This window comes from Martes martes (genome assembly GCF_963455335.1).
Source record: "Martes martes genome assembly, chromosome: 7".
NCBI classification, from domain to species: domain Eukaryota; kingdom Metazoa; phylum Chordata; class Mammalia; order Carnivora; family Mustelidae; genus Martes; species Martes martes.
The window spans coordinates 4,005,065-4,025,098 of NC_137894.1; the positions used below are offsets into that span (position 1 = coordinate 4,005,065).

The 20,034-nt window shown below is 56.4% G+C and overlaps 1 protein-coding gene across 5 annotated transcripts in view; it reads left to right on the forward strand.

Moving 5' to 3' along the window:
* Positions 1 to 9,652, forward strand: part of AP3B2 (adaptor related protein complex 3 subunit beta 2) — a gene marked incomplete at its 5' end in the record, with an annotated part of 29,266 nt that extends 19,614 nt beyond the window's left edge. For 4 of the 5 annotated variants that reach the window (XM_080808833.1, XM_080808834.1, XM_080808830.1 and 1 more), the window contains 12 exons: positions 1,915 to 2,101; positions 2,873 to 2,991; positions 3,403 to 3,511; positions 3,813 to 3,930; positions 4,309 to 4,492; positions 4,669 to 4,729; positions 5,056 to 5,162; positions 5,334 to 5,562; positions 5,952 to 6,036; positions 6,249 to 6,346; positions 8,929 to 9,067; positions 9,172 to 9,652. In XM_080808833.1, the coding sequence (XP_080664959.1) occupies positions 1,915 to 2,101; positions 2,873 to 2,991; positions 3,403 to 3,511; positions 3,813 to 3,930; positions 4,309 to 4,492; positions 4,669 to 4,729; positions 5,056 to 5,162; positions 5,334 to 5,562; positions 5,952 to 6,036; positions 6,249 to 6,346; positions 8,929 to 9,067; positions 9,172 to 9,322 (1,587 nt within the window). In that variant the 3' untranslated portion in view covers positions 9,323 to 9,652. Of the gene's footprint in view, positions 1 to 1,914; positions 2,102 to 2,872; positions 2,992 to 3,100; positions 3,158 to 3,402; positions 3,512 to 3,812; positions 3,931 to 4,308; positions 4,493 to 4,668; positions 4,730 to 5,055; positions 5,163 to 5,333; positions 5,563 to 5,951; positions 6,037 to 6,248; positions 6,347 to 8,928; positions 9,068 to 9,171 lie in introns of all 5 variants that reach the window. The other variant, XM_080808832.1, reaches the window with a different exon arrangement.
* Between the last annotated feature and the right edge of the window lie 10,382 nt (positions 9,653 to 20,034).

Sequence of the window (20,034 nt, forward strand, 5' to 3'; positions counted from 1 at the left end):
TGTGCCACATCCGTCTAGAGCTTATTTTTATACGTGAGGTCAGGATGTATTTTGCTTTCGTATTTTGAAGAACCAGTGTCCCGGTGTGATTTAACAGGTGGTTCCAAGGTAGCAGGTGCGTTGACATTGGTGCTCAAAAAGGGGTCCATGTTCCCCACTTAAAAGTCTTCTCCTGGCAGCTGGAGCCCAGTGGTCCGTGGGAACCTCGTTTCATTCTTGGTGCACTGAAGCAGGTCTCTTGGGCCTCTTGAGCTGCCCGTGAATCCTGCACATCCTGGCTGAGCGAGGGGAGGGTCTTGGTGGTGCAGACTGGATGCTAGGACTTCTGGTGGGTCCTTGGGGTGGGGAAGGGTAGTGAATTGTTATAAGCAAATCCTGCAGTGACAAGCGGGGTGTGAACCAGGCCCTTCCTGTGTTGGTTGTTGATGTGCAGTTAAAGCTGCGGACAGAGGGATCCAAACCCTTAACACTTCTTTCCACTTCTTTCCGGAACTAGGCAAGGACTTGGGGAGGGAGAGAGTGTGGTTGGCCATCTGGGATGTCTGTAGAAGGGAATCAGCAGCAACTTGACAGTGGACCATGTCGATAAGGGCATCGACCGGCCGTGACTGGTCAGACGATGTCTGGCCCAGGGCAGGGAAGGCCTGTGATGAGGGCCACTGCAAGCTGTGCTGGGGCGTCTGGTGCTGAGGGTACTTATCTGTGATGGGAACAGTGTTGTCGGCGCTGTACTGCTGGAAGGGACTGAGCAGAAGGTGGGGCCACCGACATCCCTATGGGCTGTGTTGTAGGTACAAGAGAGTCACAGCGGCTCTCTAGCTTTGCCACAGCGGTGGCTCTGATTCTCGGCCAGCAGCTCGGGGCTCTACCCCTCGTGGACATCTTTCTGACACTCCCTCTGGGTCACCTGAGTTAGCCATGTCCTCGGCTAGATGCCCATCAATGTCAGGAGGACCCGACTGGGGTCTCGACTTCCTCCGCTGCTTCCTGCCGCCCGGGCACTCTGGCTGTGGGGACCTGAGGTCTGTGCACTTGGTGGTTTTGTCTTGCTCATAAGCGGTGGAGACCCAGGTGGGGGCAGCAGCCTCATGGCAGCAGGGAGGTGGTGCGGGGGGGGGGAGTGGGGGAGACAGTGGGTGGCCGGCTTCGGCGAGCCCGGGCCTAGAAGCAGCGCTGACTGACTCCTTAACCCGAGAGAGCCGCTTCTGACTCTGCTGCCCCTCTGGAAGGGGGGGCATAGCCCCTGCCTCTCAGAAGGGCTGGGATGTTACATGAGAGCGTGTGAAGCGCCTTACACAGCACACGGTGCTGGAAGGCCTCCCTGAAGGACGTCGGCTGCCTGTCATGCTGTGAACGCAGGGCCCAGAAGGCCAGGATCCAGGCAGAAGTCAGGATCTTGGGTCCTGGGATGCGGCTGCCTCCACGGACCCCACAGGACCCCAGCAGCCCCACAGGCAGCTGCAGTTTGCTCTCGTATCATCGGAACCTTCTGTGGGAGCTCACGGCCTCTGAGACTCTGGGCTGCTCAGAACGTACCGTGTGGGCCAATGGGACATGAGGACAGCCCCTGCCAAGGGGATCCCCGTGTGCCCCCCGCACTCACCCTGGCACCCCATAGCATAGAGGCTGGCCCGGGCTGGAGTAGGCAGGGCAGGAGCTGGGTCTGGGACAGGGGGACCCCCAGACTGAGGAATAATGGAGCTCACCGCCCAGAGGGAGGAGATTCTAAAAGGGTGACCTTTTCTGCGGGGCACGGCCGTTGTCGGAGCTGGGGTCAGGAGTAGGGCCAGGGGCTCGAGGGGAAGTGCAGAATGGTCCGGCAGCGAGTGCGGGAGGCAGCGGGCCGGCAGGTGTTGGCCTGCGGGATCTGCTGCAGGGCCCGCCCACCCCCGTGTCCCCACTCTCGTCCCCCAGACCAAGCTGCTGACCCAGTACGTGCTGAGTCTGGCCAAGTACGACCAGAACTATGACATCCGTGACCGAGCGCGCTTCACCCGGCAGCTGATCGTCCCGTCGGAGCAGGGAGGGGCCCTCAGCCGCCATGCCAAGAAGCTCTTCCTGGCACCCAAACCAGCCCCCGTCTTGGAGTCAGCCTTCAAAGGTGGGAGCTGAAATCAAGGGTGATCTCCTGGGGGAGGGGGAGGAATTGGTCAGGACCCCAGACCTGGCCCGTGCCCCTGAAGTCCCAGTCTTAGCCAGACATCACGACTTTTAGAGAAATGCCAGACGCCCATTGCCGGGAGGGGACAGATTTGAAAATCTCTCAGGAAAGAGGCGGTCCCTCTCTCCTTCCCGACAGCACCCCCTCTCTGCGTTACCCTCCGGATACCACAGGCTGGGCCTCTGGCCCTGACTCCTTCCTACTCCCATTCCGACTGCGCACCCCTCCCTGTGGCATCCAGAGCCTGACTAGGCATGTCTTCTTCCTCCTTCTTGACCCAGCCTGGCCAGTCTCTTCCTCACAGTTGCTATCCTCATACCAACCAGGCCTCTGCCCAAGCCTGGCCATGCTGAGGCACACAGACCCCATTGCCCCAGAAGAGAAGGCCCACTCACGTGTCTGCCTCCCCCAAGACAGAATCAAGCAGATGGGCGAGCAGCATCTCTGGGCCTGGAGCCCCCTCCCGCTCCCCCTCCGCCCTCCTCCACAGTCCCACCCGCCCCATCCCTCAGCCCACGCGCTAGTCAGGCCAGACAACCTTATCTCCCGGCATGCGGTCCTAACTTCTGGCTGGAAGTCCCTAACAGGTCACAGCCACCGCTTTCACCTGCCTAGCTGGGGGGATCCAGCTGTCCACCCCACCTGGGAGATAACTCCCCCAGGGCATTTCCTAATACCTCCTCCTGCCCTCACCTCTAACCTTGCCCCCAGACCGGGACCACTTCCAGCTGGGCTCACTGTCCCACCTGCTCAATGCCAAGGCCACAGGCTACCAGGAGCTCCCAGACTGGCCGGAGGAAGCTCCAGACCCATCTGTGCGAAATGTGGAGGTCAGCCAGGGTGAAGGCCGAACTGTGTGTTTGGGGGGTGGGGGCGGCGCAGGTAGCAGAGAGCCCGGCAGTGCTGGCCTGGCCCTCCTGACACCCTCCCCACATGCAGGAAGAAGATCTCTCCCTTATCGAGACCCACGTGGGCCTGTTGGGCGAATACACGGAGGTCCCCCTGCCCGTGTGCTGTGCTCTCTCCCCCGACCCCGTGCGGCCCCTCCCCTTCCCCTGGTGTGCTGTACCCTGCTTCTCGGTTCACAGTTCTCCCTGCGTCAGCAGCATCCCCTCCCCTCCCCATTTTTCTCTCTTGGAGACTGGACCAAGGAGGGCAGGGTGCAAGGTAGAAACCTCGTGCTTTCCTTCCTCCGCCCCAATCATGATTTGATGCTCCTCTCGCCCCACCCCCATTTCCAGGTACCCGAATGGACCAAGTGCTCAAATCGAGAGAAGAGGAAGGAGAAGGAGAAGCCCTTCTACTCGGACTCTGAGGGGGGGTCAGGCCCCACAGAGTCTGCGGACAGCGGTGAGGAGATCAGCAGAGCTGGGGTACCGTGCCCCGGGCCACGTGTGTGTTCCACATGGTTTCACATGTGCAGGGGGTTGTGCAGCTGCTTGTGCGGACCTGTATGTCTGTGGGTGGGCCCGGGGGATGGCACGTTGCTTTCGAGTCCATCTGTGTCCTGGTTGGTCCAGGTGACGTCTGGGGCCGGGGGAACCTCGGGGGTGCAGTTTCCCTGCTGAGTCATGGCGGGATCCCAGGGCACCTGTTCTGGACCCAAGGGGGTCTGCATACAGGGAGGGGCCCTGAGCCGGCTCCTCTGCAGACCCCGAGTCCGAGAGCGCCTCGGACAGCAAGAGCAGCGGCGAGAGTGGCTCCGGGGAGTCTAGCAGCGAGTCTGATAGTGAAGACCAGGAGGAGGAGAAAGGGAGGAGCAGTGAGAGGTAAGAGGGGAGCTAGCCAGGTGGCTGGTGGGGTTCAGGGGGTCTCCTCTGGAAAACAAGGGGGAATGCTCAGCCTTAGCCACTCTCCTAAGAGCCCCCGAACTTCCTCCTGATCTGGTGGGGCCTGCAGACCTCCAGTCCACTCCCATGATGGCTGCGGTGGCTGGCTGCAGGGGTCTCTGTGCTGGGCCTGCCCCCTCACGGGGGCAGTGTGGAGAAGCAGTCTGGGGCCGGGGCCCAGGCACAGGAGCCCACATGTGGCCTCCACTGGCTTGACTCCCCTCTCCTCCCTCCTGGGCTTCTCCTGCTCTTCTGGGAGGCAAGGAGAGGTGTTGAGGCTGGGCCGGAGCCCTATTTGCCCCCTCTTCTCTCCTCCAGTGAACAGAGTGAGGAGGAAGGTGGGAAGAGGAAGACCAAGAAGAGGAAGAAGGTGGCTGAGGGACAAGGAGATGGTTCATCTTCAGATGATGGCAGTGATTCCAGCAGTAGCTCCTCAGAGTCTGAGAGGACATCCGAGACAGAGGAGGAGCAGGTGGAACCTGCCTCATGGCGGAAAAAAACAGTGAGAGCCTTGGGGCCGGAGGGGGCCTGTGGGCTCGTGGGTCAGAGCCTTTCCCATGTCCTGGGCCAGGCCCAGTCATCTCCCCACCATCTAGAACAGACCATGGTATCACCTACCCAACCCACAACAGGCCAGGTTCTCTCCTCCCGCACCTGCATCCCATTTTTCTCTTTCAGCCTCCCAGTGGCAAAAGTGCCCCGGTAGCCAAGGAGATCTCCCTGCTTGACCTAGAGGACTGTGAGTTTGGGTAGTAGAAATAGCAGGGGAAGGAGACCTCGGGAGGGTTGCTTAAGAAGGTCCATGGGCGCTCTGGATCAGGTTCCTCAGGTCTCCGGGCTAAGAGGAGGAGACAGAACACACTCCTGGGTTTGAGAGGGCAGCAGGACAACCTTCCCAGGTGTGGGGTTGGGGTCGAGCAAACACCACCGGGAGCCCGTAGGCTGCCGTGTGCGTCGCTGTCCGTGGTGCTGACCCGTGTGCTCCCTGAGCTCTGTGCTCTCTCCTCAACTCAAGCCAGTTCCACATCGCCTCTCCCTCACAGCCTACCTCGTCTCCTCCCACAGTCACCCCGCCCAGTGTCCAGCCTGTATCTCCCCCTACGATTGTGTCCACCAGTCTGGCTACTGACCTGGAGGGCCTGACACTCACAGACTCCCCACTGGTGCCCTCGGTGAGTGGGATGGGGAGGGACTCGGGGCAGGGACGCATCTGTGGTGCAGTGTGTGGGGGTGAGATGCAGGGGATAGCCTTGAGTCTCCACTGCTCGATGACCCTAGGTGAGGGCAAGGCGGGGACAGGCCCTCTCCTTGTTCACTTCCACACTGGCCCTCCTCCCCTCCAGCTGCTGAGTCCAGCGTCAGGAGCTGGGAGGCAGGAGCTGCTACACCGTGTAGCTGGCGAGGGGCTGGCTGTGGACTACACCTTCAGCCGCCAGCCTTTCTCGGGGGACCCCCACATGGTGTCTGTGCACATCCACTTCTCCAACAGCTCTGAAACCCCCATCAAGGGCCTGCACGTGGGCACCCCCAAACTGCCTGCTGGCATCAGCATCCAGGAGTTCCCTGAAATCGGTACGGAGGGCCTTGGATGTGGTGGAGAAGGAGGCTCCTGGGCAGAGTCAGTCTTTCTGTGGCTGCTGGTGCCCTCTATGCCGGGCCAGGCTGTGAGGATTCAGAGAGGGCATCTGATATGATCACGCCCTGGTAGACAAGATGACTAGGAAACAAGCAAGTCTGTTTCAGGGCAGAAGGTGCTTGAGGCCTTGGTGATTTCAGGACTGACTTCAATGGGGGAAGGGAATGGGAGAGTGTTTAGATTTAAGGAGAAAACCAAGAACCATCTCCCAAGGGCTCAGAAGGTCATGAGTGCATGGTGGGGTGGTCAGCTCTGGCAGTGGTGGGTTCCAGACCTATTAGGTGATGGTGTCCCACCTCCCCCTTTCCCTGCCTCATACCCGCAGAGTCCCTGGCACCTGGAGAATCTGCTACTGCTGTAATGGGCATTAATTTCTGTGATTCAACCCAGGCGGCCAACTTCCAGCTGTGGTGAGTATCTAACTCATGGTGGGGCAGGGTGGAGGATAGGGAGAGGAGGGAGCAGAACCGCAGGGATACGTCATGTGCTGCCGGGTCTGGAAGCCATCCCAGGCCCTCAGATCTTCTCTCTTGCTCTCTTGCTGCCTTCGGTCAAAGTGGGAGGTGAGGGGCAGGACTCTGGCCTCATTTCCTCTCCCTCTGTCTCCTCCCACCCTTTGCAGTACCCAAACCCGGCAGTTCTATGTCTCCATTCAGCCACCTGTCGGGGAGCTCATGGCTCCCGTGTTCATGAGCGAGAATGAGTTCAAGAAGGAACAGGGTGAGTGCTCCCTGGGGTGGACGGGGAGGGGCTCAGTCAGTCCACAGTGCCGTGGTGCTGGAGGAGTCTCCCCAGCTTCAGGCAGAGCCTCAGAGCAGAGGCTTCACCGAGGGTGGGACAGGTCAGTGAGGCTTTGGAGGGAGGGGGACTCAGCCAGGCAGAAAATTCTAGGGCAACATTCCAGCTTGGGGGAAATATCGTGAGTACGTGTCAGGGAAAGTACCAGGAAGAGAGAAGAGTTTGGTTTGGGGCTCAGGAGTCCACAGCACAGAGGGGTAGTCAGAACAAAACTGAAAAGGAGAGGTCTGCTCTAGTTTCTGGATGCCTGGGTTGCTATGCTACAAGATTTCAGTCCCAGAATTTGGGAGCTGGAAGGGGTCGCCAAAGTTACCAGGTCCACCAGCACTGTGAGGGAGATTAGGACTGTAGACCTCATTTTCCTAGCCATGGAGGGTCCCCGAAGGTGTCTGAGGAAGGGACCAGGTCCCTGAGGAATGGACCAAGGGACCTTGGCTTCAGCAAGGGGAATCCGGCAGCACTGGCAGCTGGGACCGCCCCGGGAGAGCCTGCAGCAGGCAACGAGGAAGGACAGCTTGGGGAGGAGAAGCATGGGGCTTCGTGAGCCCTGGCTCCATATTCTGACCCCGCCACTCCCTCAGTGTGTGACCTTGGCCTAAATCCTGTCACTGTGTATAAGGCTGTTGCAGTAGATCTGGTGAGAGAGGTTGAGCACCAGGATGAGCGCCCTGGCAAAGGCATTGCAGGGCTGGGGCAGGGAGTGGTGCTGGGCAGGGGGCAGCTGAGGGCTGCCCGCTGCCCTGAGAAGGAGAAGAGGGAGGTGTACGAGGATGGCAGGGTGGCAGGGAGAATGGCAGTGCCCTTGCCTAGGCCAGGAGTCGGCAGCCTTTTCCCGTGATGGGCCAGAAAGCAAATGTTCTAGGCTTTGTGGGCCATGTGATCTCTGCTCAATGACTCAACTCTGCTGTTAACACAGAACAGCCACAGATAACGTGTAAATGAATGAGGGTGGCTATGTTTCAATAAAATTCTATTTATGGACACTGATATTTGAATTTCATATAATTTTCATATGTCGTGAAATATTAATCTTTTGATTTCTTTTTGCGCCCCCCCCCGGCACTTAAAAAATATAAAATACGTCGTGGGCCGTGGGCTGGATTTGGCTTGCCGACTGAAATTTGCCCAACCCCTGATGCCAGAGGAGGAGGAATGGGCTAGGCAGGGGAGGAGGGAGGAGCGTGGTTGGTTCCAGATGAGCTGATGGTGAGGTGCACGGGGCATGGTCGGGAGCTGACCCTTTGGTAAGCGACCGCAGGTGTGGGTCTCTGGCCCGGAAACACCTCTCAGTTGGAGTCAGGAGCCGAGGTGAGAGCTGGAGCTGTGAATGAGCCACATGTCCCTGGGAGAGAGGTGGGTGGGAAGGTGAGGCCAGGGAGCGTCCTTGAGGAAAACCTGCATTCTTCAGGAGAAAGAGGGGAGGGATAAGAGAAGGAGCAGAGTGAGGGCAGAAGGAGACCCCGGGGAGGAGAGAGGGCAGAATACTGTCCTGGGGTGGGGTGGCTACAGGCCAGGATGACCCAACACCTTCTGTTCCACGCTATAGGCGGCTGCTGCCCACATCTGAGAGCAGATCATTGCAAAGAGGGGACAGAGACCAACTGCAGTGGGTGGGAGGAGACCAGGGCTTGAGGCAATAGAGCCTTCTTGGGAGGACTTTGGCCATGAATGGGGAGGGAGACACAGCAGTAGCATGATGGAGAGGACTTTTTAAGGACTTGGACACTTGGCCACAGGGAGAGTAAAGGTACAGGGGCACGGAAATGTCATTACTCCGGAAGGAAGGGGATGGGGGCAGCAGGAGAGGGAGGACAGAGGGGCTGCAGGGAAGGCGGCAGGAGGTCACACAGCTGGCCGTGTGTGGAGGTCACACGCTCACCGAGTGTGTGAGTGGAGAGGAAAGCTCCGGCCTGCAGAGTGAGGGGTTGTGGGGTGCTGTGAACGCCCGGGGGTCCATAGCTCGCGCTGCAGGTGACATGAGAAGTCCATCCCAGAGCCTCACGTGACCACTGCACTCTGGCCTGTCCGCTGGGGACCGGTGCCTTGACCGAGAGTGTAACAGCCACTGGCGATCTGTTTGTGGGGACTCCGCTTTCCGGAGCTGGGAGGGATCTGAACTCGGGTTGGAGGGCCAGCCAGGAGAGACCGGAGCGTGTGGGGCTGGGGTGGAGGACACCGCTTCGGGCTGGCTGGCCACCAGGTCCACGGGCCCTCCCTCCCAAGGGGCGGGTAGCCCAGAAGTCTGACGGTGGGGAAGGGCCAGATCCGTCTTTGGGCAGCAGCACGGCTGGAGCTTGGGACGGGGGGCCTGGGTTCCTGAAGTGGGCTGCGGTCCAGGACGGAAGTAGCCCCTCGAGTCTGAGGGATTCAGACCCGCTTTTAGCGTGAGACCTGCCCAGCCTGCAGGGGACTCAGTTGAGGGTGCTCGGACAGACCCAGGTGCCAGCCTCTGGACCCAGCATGACCTCTGCCCTCACCGTGACCTTTGCCCCACCCCCCCCCAGGAAAGCTGACAGGCATGAGCGAGATCACAGAGAAGCTCACGCTGCCAGACAGCTGTCGCAGTGACCACATCGTGGTGCAGAAAGTGACTACCGTTGCCAACCTGGGTCGTGTCCCTTGTGGGACATCTGACGAGTACAGGTAGCGGCCACCGGCAGAGGGGACGAGATGGGCTCTGGGGAGGCCCGCTCTGCAGGAGGGCCCCATGCCGCGAGGCTGAGCCCCCGCCTCTGCCCTCACCCCAGATTTGCAGGCAGGACGCTGACCAGCGGGAGCCTGGTCCTGCTGACCCTGGACGCCCAGCCCTCGGGGGCTGCGCAGCTGACCGTCAACAGCGAGAAGATGGTGATCGGCACCATGCTGGTGAAGGACGTGGTGCAGGCTCTGACCCAGTGACGCCCGAGGGCCGGGAGCTCTCAGCCCTGCTTGTCTCTCCCTGGCGGCACCCGGGCTGCTGGCCCCCATCCCTCGTTCTCTCTCTCTCTTTTCTTCTTCTCTCTCTCCTACCAGATTCCTCATGCCAAGTAGCATCAAGGGTGGGGGTGGTGGAGCTGTTGCCCTCTGGTCATTCCCAGTCATTCCCCCCTTCCCCGTAACGCGCCCCATAATGCCCCTCCCCACGGGTTCCACATGCTCTGTGCAGGGAGAGCCCCTGACTGCGCCCTTGTCTTCCCAGCTTTCTGCAACTGTGTGTGTAGCAGAATCCCAATAAAAAGGCTTCTCCCTACATGCTGCCTCAGCTTTCCCTCCTTCTGGGCTCCGTCTGAGGGGGACGGGGGCAAGCTGCTCTGAGCGGCCCCACAAGCGACTCTTGTGAATGATCATCGCTGACTTTCTAGGGAAGACTGGGACTCGCTCCCATAGGTGACTGGCGGGACTCCAGGGTGACCCTCCCCGAGTCTCCAGGCCTGTCTGTGGAAGACGCCTCCAGGCAGGGGTGGGGGGCCGAGCTGGAAGATCTCCCTGTCCTTGCTAGCAGGCTCTGCAGAAGCGAGGCCGCTCTGATCACTGTCAGTCCCCATGGATTTCCCTCATGGGCCCTTGGGAAAGACCGCTAACGTGGGGGACTCCCTGACATCGGTGTGGGGTTCGGACTGTGTGGGCAGTGGGGCCCCTGCCCGGCTGGGGAGCTGACCCAACGAGCCGTCATGGAGGGGCGGGAGCGGGAGAGGTACAGCAGTGTTCCCCAACAGCCCTGCGTCTGATCACCCCACAAATTCCAGTCGGCGTCTGCAGGAGAGAGCCTCTTTCTCACGGAGCCCCGGGGGCCGAGGTTGCTCCGCGGACACACTTGCGCAGTGAAGACGGACGGCCTCTGCAGCTGGGACGAGGCTTCCAGACGTGGTGGTGAGTATCAGGGGCTCCTTGATGCCTTTCTCTGTGAGGAAAGAGGCTGAGTGAGCAGTGCCCCCCAAAACATGTAAAAAGTAACACAGTAGCATGTGTTCTACCAAAAAACAAAAAAATGAGAGTCTATGATCAAGTTTAGGAATAATGGATTTAAAGATTTTATTTATTTATTTGACAGAGATCTCAAGTAGGCAGAGAGGCAGGCAGAGAGAGAGAGAGAGGGAAGCAGGCTCCCTGCTGAGCAGAGAGTCCAATGTGGGACTCGATCCCAGGACCCTGAGATCATGAGCTGAGCTGAAGGCAGTGGCTCAACCCACTGAGCCACCCAGGCACCCTGGGAATAATGGATTTAAACGAAAGAAGTTTATTTCCCACAGGCCTTCTCAGGGACTTTACTGCGCCAATTTGTATCGTGACCTATCCCTGCCCCAAAGGGGCTGGCGCAGTGTTATCCAAACCTGGTTTTGACTTTGGAACGCTTTCCCCCCAGAACACATCGACTGCCGGGGTTACGAGGAAAACACACTCAAATGATGGTTGGAGAGGAGACGCCTCAGCCCCCAGTCCTCCATGACTGAGGCTCTAGACCCTTGGTGTTCCCTCCCTGCCGCCTTGCCCCTGAGGCGTCCCTGACAGGTCTCTGTAGGGGAGAGATGGGTGTAGCAGGTGTGGCCTCCTCTCGGGGAAGGAGGACAAAGGCACTGCCAGGGGACACCCCTGCCTCCATCTCTGGGGACGCGCTGGGCTCCGTGGCACTAGACAGCAGCTGGAGCCCACGGTCTCCCTGGGATCACGGTTTTTGTCACTGGGGGTTTGGCGACAGGACTGATTGGCCAGTCAAGGGCAGACAGAGAGGTCAGCCTGCTCTCCTGTCTCGAATCAGCAGCGCCTGCAGAGTAAGAAGGTGAGCGAGGTTCCCAAGGCGCTGAACAAGGACCATCAGAGAATTCTTTGCCGATCTGTACTGCGCAACAAAGGCCCCAGAACGGACGCCGTCGGAACCAGAAGTGCGTCAGGCATCTCCCCCGACCTCCCTCCAGGAGCTCGCAGCCCAGATTCCCACAGCCTCTCAGGACGGGCCCTGGGATCCAACCCCGAGTGAGACTCCAGGTGCTAGAACGTTGGTCCCGGCCCCGGGCTGTGGGCTTAGCGGTCTCAGACCTTCATGAGAAAATGGTTCTTGTGCTGGTGTCAGGAGAGCGAGGTGTGCCTGGGCAGCTGGCCGGGGGAGGGAGGAGCCCCGGGGGCGGGCAGTGCAGCTGCGGCTGGCGGACAGACGCAGCAGCCTCCGAGCCAGGAGGGGGAAGGCGCCGGCTCTGGGCTGAGGGGATGGTCTAGGGAGAGCAAACCTTTGCCAGGGGAAGGGAGTGGCTGCCCCAGCCCTTGGCCCAGCCCAGGTCTCCCAAGAGCCTTGGTCCCTGGCCACACCTTCCCCGAGCCACTGGGACTGAGTGGGTCTCTGCCAGAGTGAGAAGGGCCCACCCAGCACACAGTGGGGGGAGCTGCCCAGACCTGCGGGGGCTGGGGGACTTCGGTCTCCCCCAGAACGTCCTTCTTTCCAACCCGTGTCATACCCTGTATTTTGTCACTGACCCAAGTCTTTATACCTGTGGTGCCGCTTTGTCCCCAGGGCCTCGGGGGCCTGGGCTCAGGCTTCCTGGATTTCACGCTGCCCCCTTAGCAGGAAGCCGGCCCAGGGCTGGCGATTCACGGAGGGCCCCGGACCGGACCGCAGCGCAGCCTAGCGTTCTGCCAGTGTGCGGGACAGCTGGGGGGGGGGGTGGGGGGTGGGATAGAAGCGCCGGCAGAATGTGCCCCCAGGGCATTACGGCAGACCCCGGAGGTCTGAGTGTGGTCTGAGCCTGACCATGGGTCTCTACAGGTCAGAGCACAGTGAAGGCAGAGAGAGCCTGGGAACTGGCGCCCAGCACGGCTCCAAAGTCGCGCCCCGGGCAGAGGCTTCGGGTTCTGGCCGGGCTGCAGCAACTGGCTGGCCGCCAGGGCCGGGGGACAGATCTATCTGCAGAGGATACAGAGATCCCTATGTAGTGACATCAAGGAAGCCACCACAAGGCTGTGCCCACGCTGGGACCCCTGCCCAGCATGGGACAAGCCCTATGCCAGTTTAGCACCTTCTTCTGGGCATTTTGGGGTCACCTCCTAGCATAGCCTGCAGATCAAAGGGGTTGCATGTGTAACTCAGTGTGCCAGGGCATCCCTGGTCTGACTGGGCAAGGAAGGGAAAGCAGGAAAACTCTGACCCACAGAGGGCCTGGCCTCTGGACAGCCAGGATCCTCACCACCAGCTGCTTGCCTGAGACTTGCTGACCCAAGTTCATGGCCTGCTTAGTCACCCCCGTCTCTACTCTAGCTCAACATGCCAGGGTGGGAGTGGGGAGAGGCCTGCCTGGGTCCTTTCTTCCTCCTCGGTGACTGAGTAGCCGACGTGTCTTAGGCACTGTGGTGACAAAGCTAGGACCACTGGCCACCGGGACAAGGCTGTGAACCACAGAAGGCCTGCCCAGCCCTGGAGATCCTGTCTGACTCCATCAGCCTACAACCGGAGGCGGAGTGTGTGTGGGAGAGCTGGGGCAGGGTGCTCATGGACTGGGGTCCTCAAGGCGGTGGTCTGGGTCTTTCTTCTGTAACTGCCTGCTCAGTCCTATCTCCCAGGGTCAAGAGAAGGACAGTGAACGAGAGTACCTGGAAGGGTGACGCCCAGGGTGGGCTATGAAGAACAAGGGGGTAAAAGCAGGACCCAGTATCTTGGATTTTCTACTAGAAAGTGGTCTGAGCCCTTTATCTCCCCCAACCCCCACCCCACTCATCTATCAGGAAAGCACTTAGGGCTGCACTGTTGGATCCTGGCCATTAGGAGCTCCTATCCTTACTGCCTCATTACTGCGGAGGATGCTGTGGTATCACTGAGGCCTCACAGCCGGGCCTGGAACCGTCCTGAGGAGGGTGAGCAATGCTGGGGGTGCCCACACTCCCTGACCATCTCACCACTTCTTATCCTGGTGCCAAGAGTGCTCCAGCTTTAGCCACTTTTCAGATCTTCCACTCCGAGATGCCGCTCGAACAGAAACACTCCGCGGCTTCCCCGTGGTACCTGGAGAACAGAGGTCGGCAAGAGCTCAGACAGAATGCTTGTCTTTCTTCTGGGAAGATCCCAGACACCTGGGTCCGTGTCTGGCTCAGTTGGTTAAGCGTCTGCCTTTGGCTCAGGTCATGATCCCAGGGTGCTGGGATCAAGTCCCGCATCGGGCTCCCTGTCCCTCTGCCCTTCTGCTTGTGTTCTGTCTCTTGCTTTCTCTCTCTCTTAGATAAATAAGTAAAATATTTTTTAAAAGGCTTTAAAAATACTATTTAAAAATTAAGTATAATATTCATATTGAAAATTGTACAAATGACAAGTATGCAATTCCCCAAGTTTTCATAGAATGAACCACCCATGTAAACGAGAAGCTGAGTGTAATGACATCCCCCGCCCCTTGTGCAGTGTTTTATTTCGCTCAGAGACCATGGAGCTTTGAAGCTATCTGACACCCAACTACAGTTGGAAGTGGGATCCCGGGCAGCCGGGACAGACTCGTGTCTGGCAATGGCGGCACAGTGGCATGTGCTGGTCTCTGGGGCCACTAGGGCACCAGCAACCCCTGTAGCAGGGGCAGGGTGCGTGGAAATTAGCAGGATTATCTTGTTTTAACTGAGGGAGAACGTGAAGGAGCAGCTCTGCAGAAGAAGGAACTCTTGAGGGCCTGGGCAAGGTGACCTTGATGTAGGCTTTCATGTATGAGAAGCCAGCATCTGCACCTGCGGAGGGAAGGCAAGGAGAGGTGGGGTTGGGAGAGGGGGTCTCCCTAGGACGAGGCAAGACGGAGGCCTCCGGATTCTGACAATGGTAGCTGCATTCTTTCAAGTAAATTCCGAATCATGTCTTTTTCCTTTGCTGGAAACAAAGGCCATGGCCTCTTGAGTTCTCCCGTTGCTCCTCCTCCTTAGACTCTGGGTATTTCTAACCCACTCACCAGCATCTCGGGACAATCAGCCCTCAGCTTCCCTTGTGATCAGTGTGGCAACTGACCTCCAGGACCGTACGTGGGGATCCCTGCTGCTTCCCATCCGCGGCCTTGGGCCTCTCATCAGGCTTGACGGGTGTGAACAGTGGGATATTGCAGAAGTGACAGTATGTCCTTTCTGAGATGTTATAAAAGTCACTGTACTTCTACCCCAGTCTTTTTCTTTCTCCGTGCGGTCATTTGCTCTGGAGAGGGCTGGTGGCATGTCTTGAGCTAAAGCCGGCAGCCCTACGGAGGGGTCCATGCGACAAAGAACTGAGGCTTTGCCAGGGGCCACGTGAGTGAAGTAAGGAGCAGAACCGCAGCTCCAGGCAAAGCTGCCAATGACTGCAGTTCTGGTCCCAGCTCAGCCGCAGCCTCAGGAGGGATCCCCAGCCGGAGCCACCCAGCAGAGTCATTCTTGGATTCCTGACTTGCAGAGATTGTGCGAGGTGATACGTGTCATTGTTTTGAGCTGTTCGCTTTACGGCCACAAATTAATACCATCCAGCCCCAGACCCACAGCGGGGGAAAGTCCTGGCCCCCAGGCTCTGGCTTTGCAAGCACTTGGATCCCCACTTGGCGCGCGTGGTTTGCTGGAGCGGGCTCGTGCCGGCTCAGAGCCCCGACCGCCACGCCTCCAGGAATTCTGAGCCAGGTGGTGTCGGACTGGTGGCTGGAAATCAGTTGTGGTGGGAATATTCACGTCGCAGAACTAGGCGGTTACTGCAGATGACTCCCCTTCCCACAGCTTGTTGTGGGGCATCTGCCAGCACACCACTGCCTTTAATGATCTCCGTCCCTTATTTCTTTAAAAAACTGTGATAAAGAATATCACATAACCACGACTATTGTCCTGATTCCCAGGCTTAAGGACCAAAGCACTTACTGATTTGGGCAATACCCTTTGTACTCATTACATTTCACAAGCTCTGCCCTCCTCACCTGAAGTAAACCACTCTTCAGAATTTTCTGTTGATCGATGTGCATTTTTTTCTGTACTTATACTACATATGGATATGCCCCTAAACGATATATAATATGGTACTTTGTGATAGCAGTGTACTGCATGTTTTAAAATTTTATATAAATGGCATCATAAAGTGTGTCTTCTTCTACCTCCTGCTTTTTTCACTCAATATTATTTCTGAGTCATCTACATTGACGTGGCCTGGCTCTATTTCATTTACTTTTACTTATACATAGTATTCCATTGTATGACTCTACCACAATTTATTGTTGCACTCTCCTGCTGGTGGATATTTAAGGTTGCTATTTTATTTTTGCAATTGTGAATAGTACAGCTATTGGCATTTTTTTTTTGAAAGATTTTTTTTTATTTATTTATTTGACAGACAGAGATCACAGGTAGGCAGAGAGGCAGACAGAGAGAGAGAGAGGGAAGCAGGCTCTCCGTGGAGCAGAGAGCCCGATGTGGGACTCGATCCCAGGACCCCGAGATCATGACCTGAACCGAAGGCAGCAACTTAACCCACTGAGCCACCCAGGCGCCCCAGCTATTGGCATTTTTATTCAGGCCTCCTTTACCCTATGCAAAGGTTTCTCTAACATATTACCCTAAGATCAGAATTGCTGCGTCATAGAGTACCAACATGTACAACTTAAACAGCATTGGCAGAGCAGCTGCAGTTCACATCAAGAATTTCGTGGTACCTTGGCTCACAAGAGGCCCCAGACTGGAAACAATTCCAATACCAGTCAACAGGAGGATGGAGAAGCAAATTTGGTACATCCGCACAATGGAATGCAGCTTAACAAGAAGAAGACTGAACTGTTGCCACAGGCAACAACATGCGTGGGTCCATATTAAATGGAAGAAGCCAGATGTTTATGAAGTTCTACAACAGGCAGAATGGAGGTCAGGAAATGAGTAAGAATAATAGTTACCTAAAGGAGGGAGGTATGAAGTGGGAAGAAGCATGATGGAATCCTGTGGGGTTCTGGAAAGATTCTATGCCTTGATGTAGGTGACAGTTACCTGGGTATATATGTAGGTAAAAAATTATTGAGCTGAACATTTAAGATTTGTGCATCCCATATTATATGTGTTTTCCCTCAATTTAAAACATGTAGAAGATCAAAGCAAAAAACTAGAATGGGGGAGCCAATTTATACCCTCAGTGGCAGTGATCCTGCTACTGGGAAAGTGAGACTTCCATTTTGTCTGTGAGAATTGTGAATTGTCTCTCCTGTGGTTTTATTTGCATTTCCCGGTTATTGCTGAGGGTACACATCTAATGCTATGTTGGTCATTTGTTTTTTTCTTCTTCTGTCAATTGCCTGTTCCCATCCTTTGCCCATTTTTCTATAGGGTTGTCTCTTTTCCTCATTGATTGTAGAAGTTCTTATGTATTCTGGAAACCAGTCTTTTATATATCTCACATTGCAAACATCTTCTTCCAGTTTATGACTTGTTTTTTTCAAATTTTAAGGATCTTTTGTTAAATCAAAGCTTTAAATTTCAATGTGGCCAAAGTTATCAATCTTCCTTTATGTCCTGTGCTTTTTGTTTCTGATTTACAAAATTCACCCACACTCTGAGGTAATAAAATATTCTAATATTTTCTTCTGAAACTTTTCCAAGTAGTGCCTTTCACATTTATATCTTTAACCCACTTTAAATTTACATTTGTGTATGACGCAAGGTGGATCTGATTCACACTTTTAATCCCACTTTGAAAGACAAACAAAAGAACATGGTTTCTTCTTCACAGAGCTTAGGAAAAGTCGAGGAGAGACTGTGTGCCTACTTTACCTTGTGGTCTTGAGTTCTTGAGTCAATCCCTCTTCTGATCTTTTTCAACCAGGAAAATTATTTCCTCCCCACACTGTCTTTTCTTTTTTCAGCTGCTTGCTGTAGAAGTACTGAACACCTGAGCACATACACGACTACATGGTTCCTCCTGTCCTCCTCGTACATGCATTTAAAACTTAGTCCGGGGAATTACCGTTGCGCTTAAACCTGTATTGCAAATCTGGAGCTTGACTGCAGAGACGGTGCCAGGCATAGCTGGGCTCAAAGGCTGTTTGTTGACTCTGAGAATGGATAATGCTGCCCATTTGTTCCTGCTACTTCTGCCAGTGACCAGCTGTGGGGACTTGACCGAGTCATTTAATATCTTCACCTCTGCTGCTTTCCACACCGTACCCTGTGGATTGTGGACACCTTCCAGTCAGAAGTACTGTTCTTCCTGTTCTACCTGCAGGCATGGCCAAGTGAGGGCAAGGAGCAAAGGGGCGTGGCCACACCTGAGACCATGACTGCATTTTGACTCAGCCACTCCATCCTTCACCATCTGCATTGAGCGCTGGGGTCAGAAAGAACTGCGCACAGAAGGGTGCCAGCAGTTTTGTTCTTATCTGGTCAAGGCTCTGAAGCAAGAAGACTGTCTGGGTTTGAGTTCCCACTCCTCTGTTTCTAGCTGGGAATCCTTGGGCTAGGTACTTCACTCTTTCCTTTTTGAGCTTCGGTTTTCTCATTAAACACAGGTAAAACACTTAGAACTCTGCCATGCGTGTAGTAAGTGCTCAGTGAAGGTCAGCTATTACCACTGTGCCAGCAAGTTTAGGCAGAGGGATTTTAGGCAGCAGCAATTTTTTTTTTAAGATTTTATTTATTTGACAGAGATCACAAGTAGGCAGAGAGGCAGGCAGAGAGAGAGAGGAAGGGAAGCAGGCTCCCCGCTGAGCAGAGAGCCCGATGCGGGGCTCGATCCCAGGACCCTGAGATCATGACCTGAGCCGAAGGCAGAGGCTTAACCCACTGAGCCACCCAGGTGCCCCGGCAGCAGCAATTTCTGTTCCAAGTCACCCGAAGGACACCTGCATTTTCTTATGGTTTTAAAATATGAAAGAGTTCCCAGATACCTACTCCCTTGGGCACTATTCCAGGTTTCAGATTCTTATCTTGCTCAGCTTTGGGTCAAGAAGGAAGGATGTACACAAGTTTGCAGCAAAAGGGCTGCATGGGGCCCCTGGATATACGGGGCTTTGCTCTTAAAATTCGATTTAGTGACCAAATTTAAAATTAAGAAGATTTCACCTTGAAAAAAAACCAAGACAACCCAGGTTGTCTTGAAAGATCTGGCTGGGCTGGGACCTTATTTCGGCACGGCATCTGTCGGCCACTGGCCCTTTCCATGCGCTGGGCCTTCTCGGTCCTTTCACCCTCAGGTGGCTCCTGGCCTATCGGTGTCCAGGTTGCACCCCCAAGAAGACAAGCAAGATACACCACTTCGGAGCAGCTGTACTATGCTGTCTGTGGGCCAGAGTAAGCCTTGGGGGGGTGGACTGTTCCCCAAAAAGGAATGGCCCCAGGAAGGAACCCCTGAAGGAGGGTCCCAGTGAAGCTGAACCACGAGGTATGGTTCTCTGGGTGGCTGGAATGGCCCGGCGTGAGGAGGAGGGCAGATGGTTAGGCAGAAAGAGGTCAGAATAGTTGATGGGTCGGGGGTGCCAGGACCCCCTCTTGCCCTGCCCCTGCAGCATCACCCTCTCTGCCCATGACCCGCGCAACACAAGGAAGCCCCCTGCATGAGGACATTCTTCTGAACGGAGACCAGCCGACCTTCATTGTCACTCTGAGTCCTCCTGTGGACTTGTACTCCCATCTGTTCTTATCCTGGCCACCTTCTCCCCTTAATCCTCCTGAAGCAGTAGATAAGCCCACTGACTTCCTCTCCTTGCACAGAAGCCTGAAGTTACCTGCCCACCCCGGCCCTGGCCATTAGATCCAGGCCAGCCTCACCAGCCTGCCGGGAAAGGTGGCAGTCCTGTTTTCCCAACTGCCAGGAGAAGCCTTGTGCATAATAAATGCTTTATAACTAATGTTATAATGATGAGCTAACCCATGTGAATCACTTAGTAATGCCCTGCAAACGCTGGTCCCTCTCCTCGCTCCAGTCCCTTGTTTCTTCCCAGCCTCTGCCGAGTGTCCAGTAACATCTAACGAGACCTGATACTGCCATTCTCCTGTTGACAATTCTTAATAGTTCCCTGCTGTCTGCAAAATAAAGGCCCTTCACAGACTGGGCCCGGGCTTCCCTCCTGTGGTATCAGCATTATCCTCGTCCTGGTCGGATTGAGCCGCTCTGTTCAATCCTCCCTCGCTGCCTTTGCTTGGTCTCCCGCCTGGAATGCCCTCTCCGCCTCTGCGCTTGCCTGGGGCTTCCGGTCCGCTCCTGCGCCAGCCACCCCAGGTCGCCCTTCCTGACAACAGCCAGGACCACAGTGGTGTCTCTTGTCCCGTGATCCCCGCCCTGTCCCTTGTCCCCTCTCCCTGAAGCTTCCTATTACAGTAGGGCAGGAGCGTCGGAAGCGGTTTCCCCAGGAAACTACGGTCCAGAGAGGACCCCTGGTGTCTTTGGAACTTTCGGGAAACCCCGACGCGTCCCCCTTTGCAGCTCACGGGCCATTCCAGCACACGGAGCAGCAGATCTAAGAGTCCTGGGGCCAGAGGCAAAGGCTAGGGCACTGGCCAGGGCGGCTGGCCCCCGCCCTGGAGGGGTCTTTGGAAGAACAGGAGCAGGGGCACGGGGCTCTGCTGACAAAGCCCCTTGCCGCCGCGTCGCAGGGTCTTGTAAGTCGCGCCCTATGCGTACGGGGTGCGGAGAGTGAGGCCGCGAGGAGGTAAGTGACTTGAGCAGGGTCACTGGGTGAGTGGCGCGCTCCGGCGTG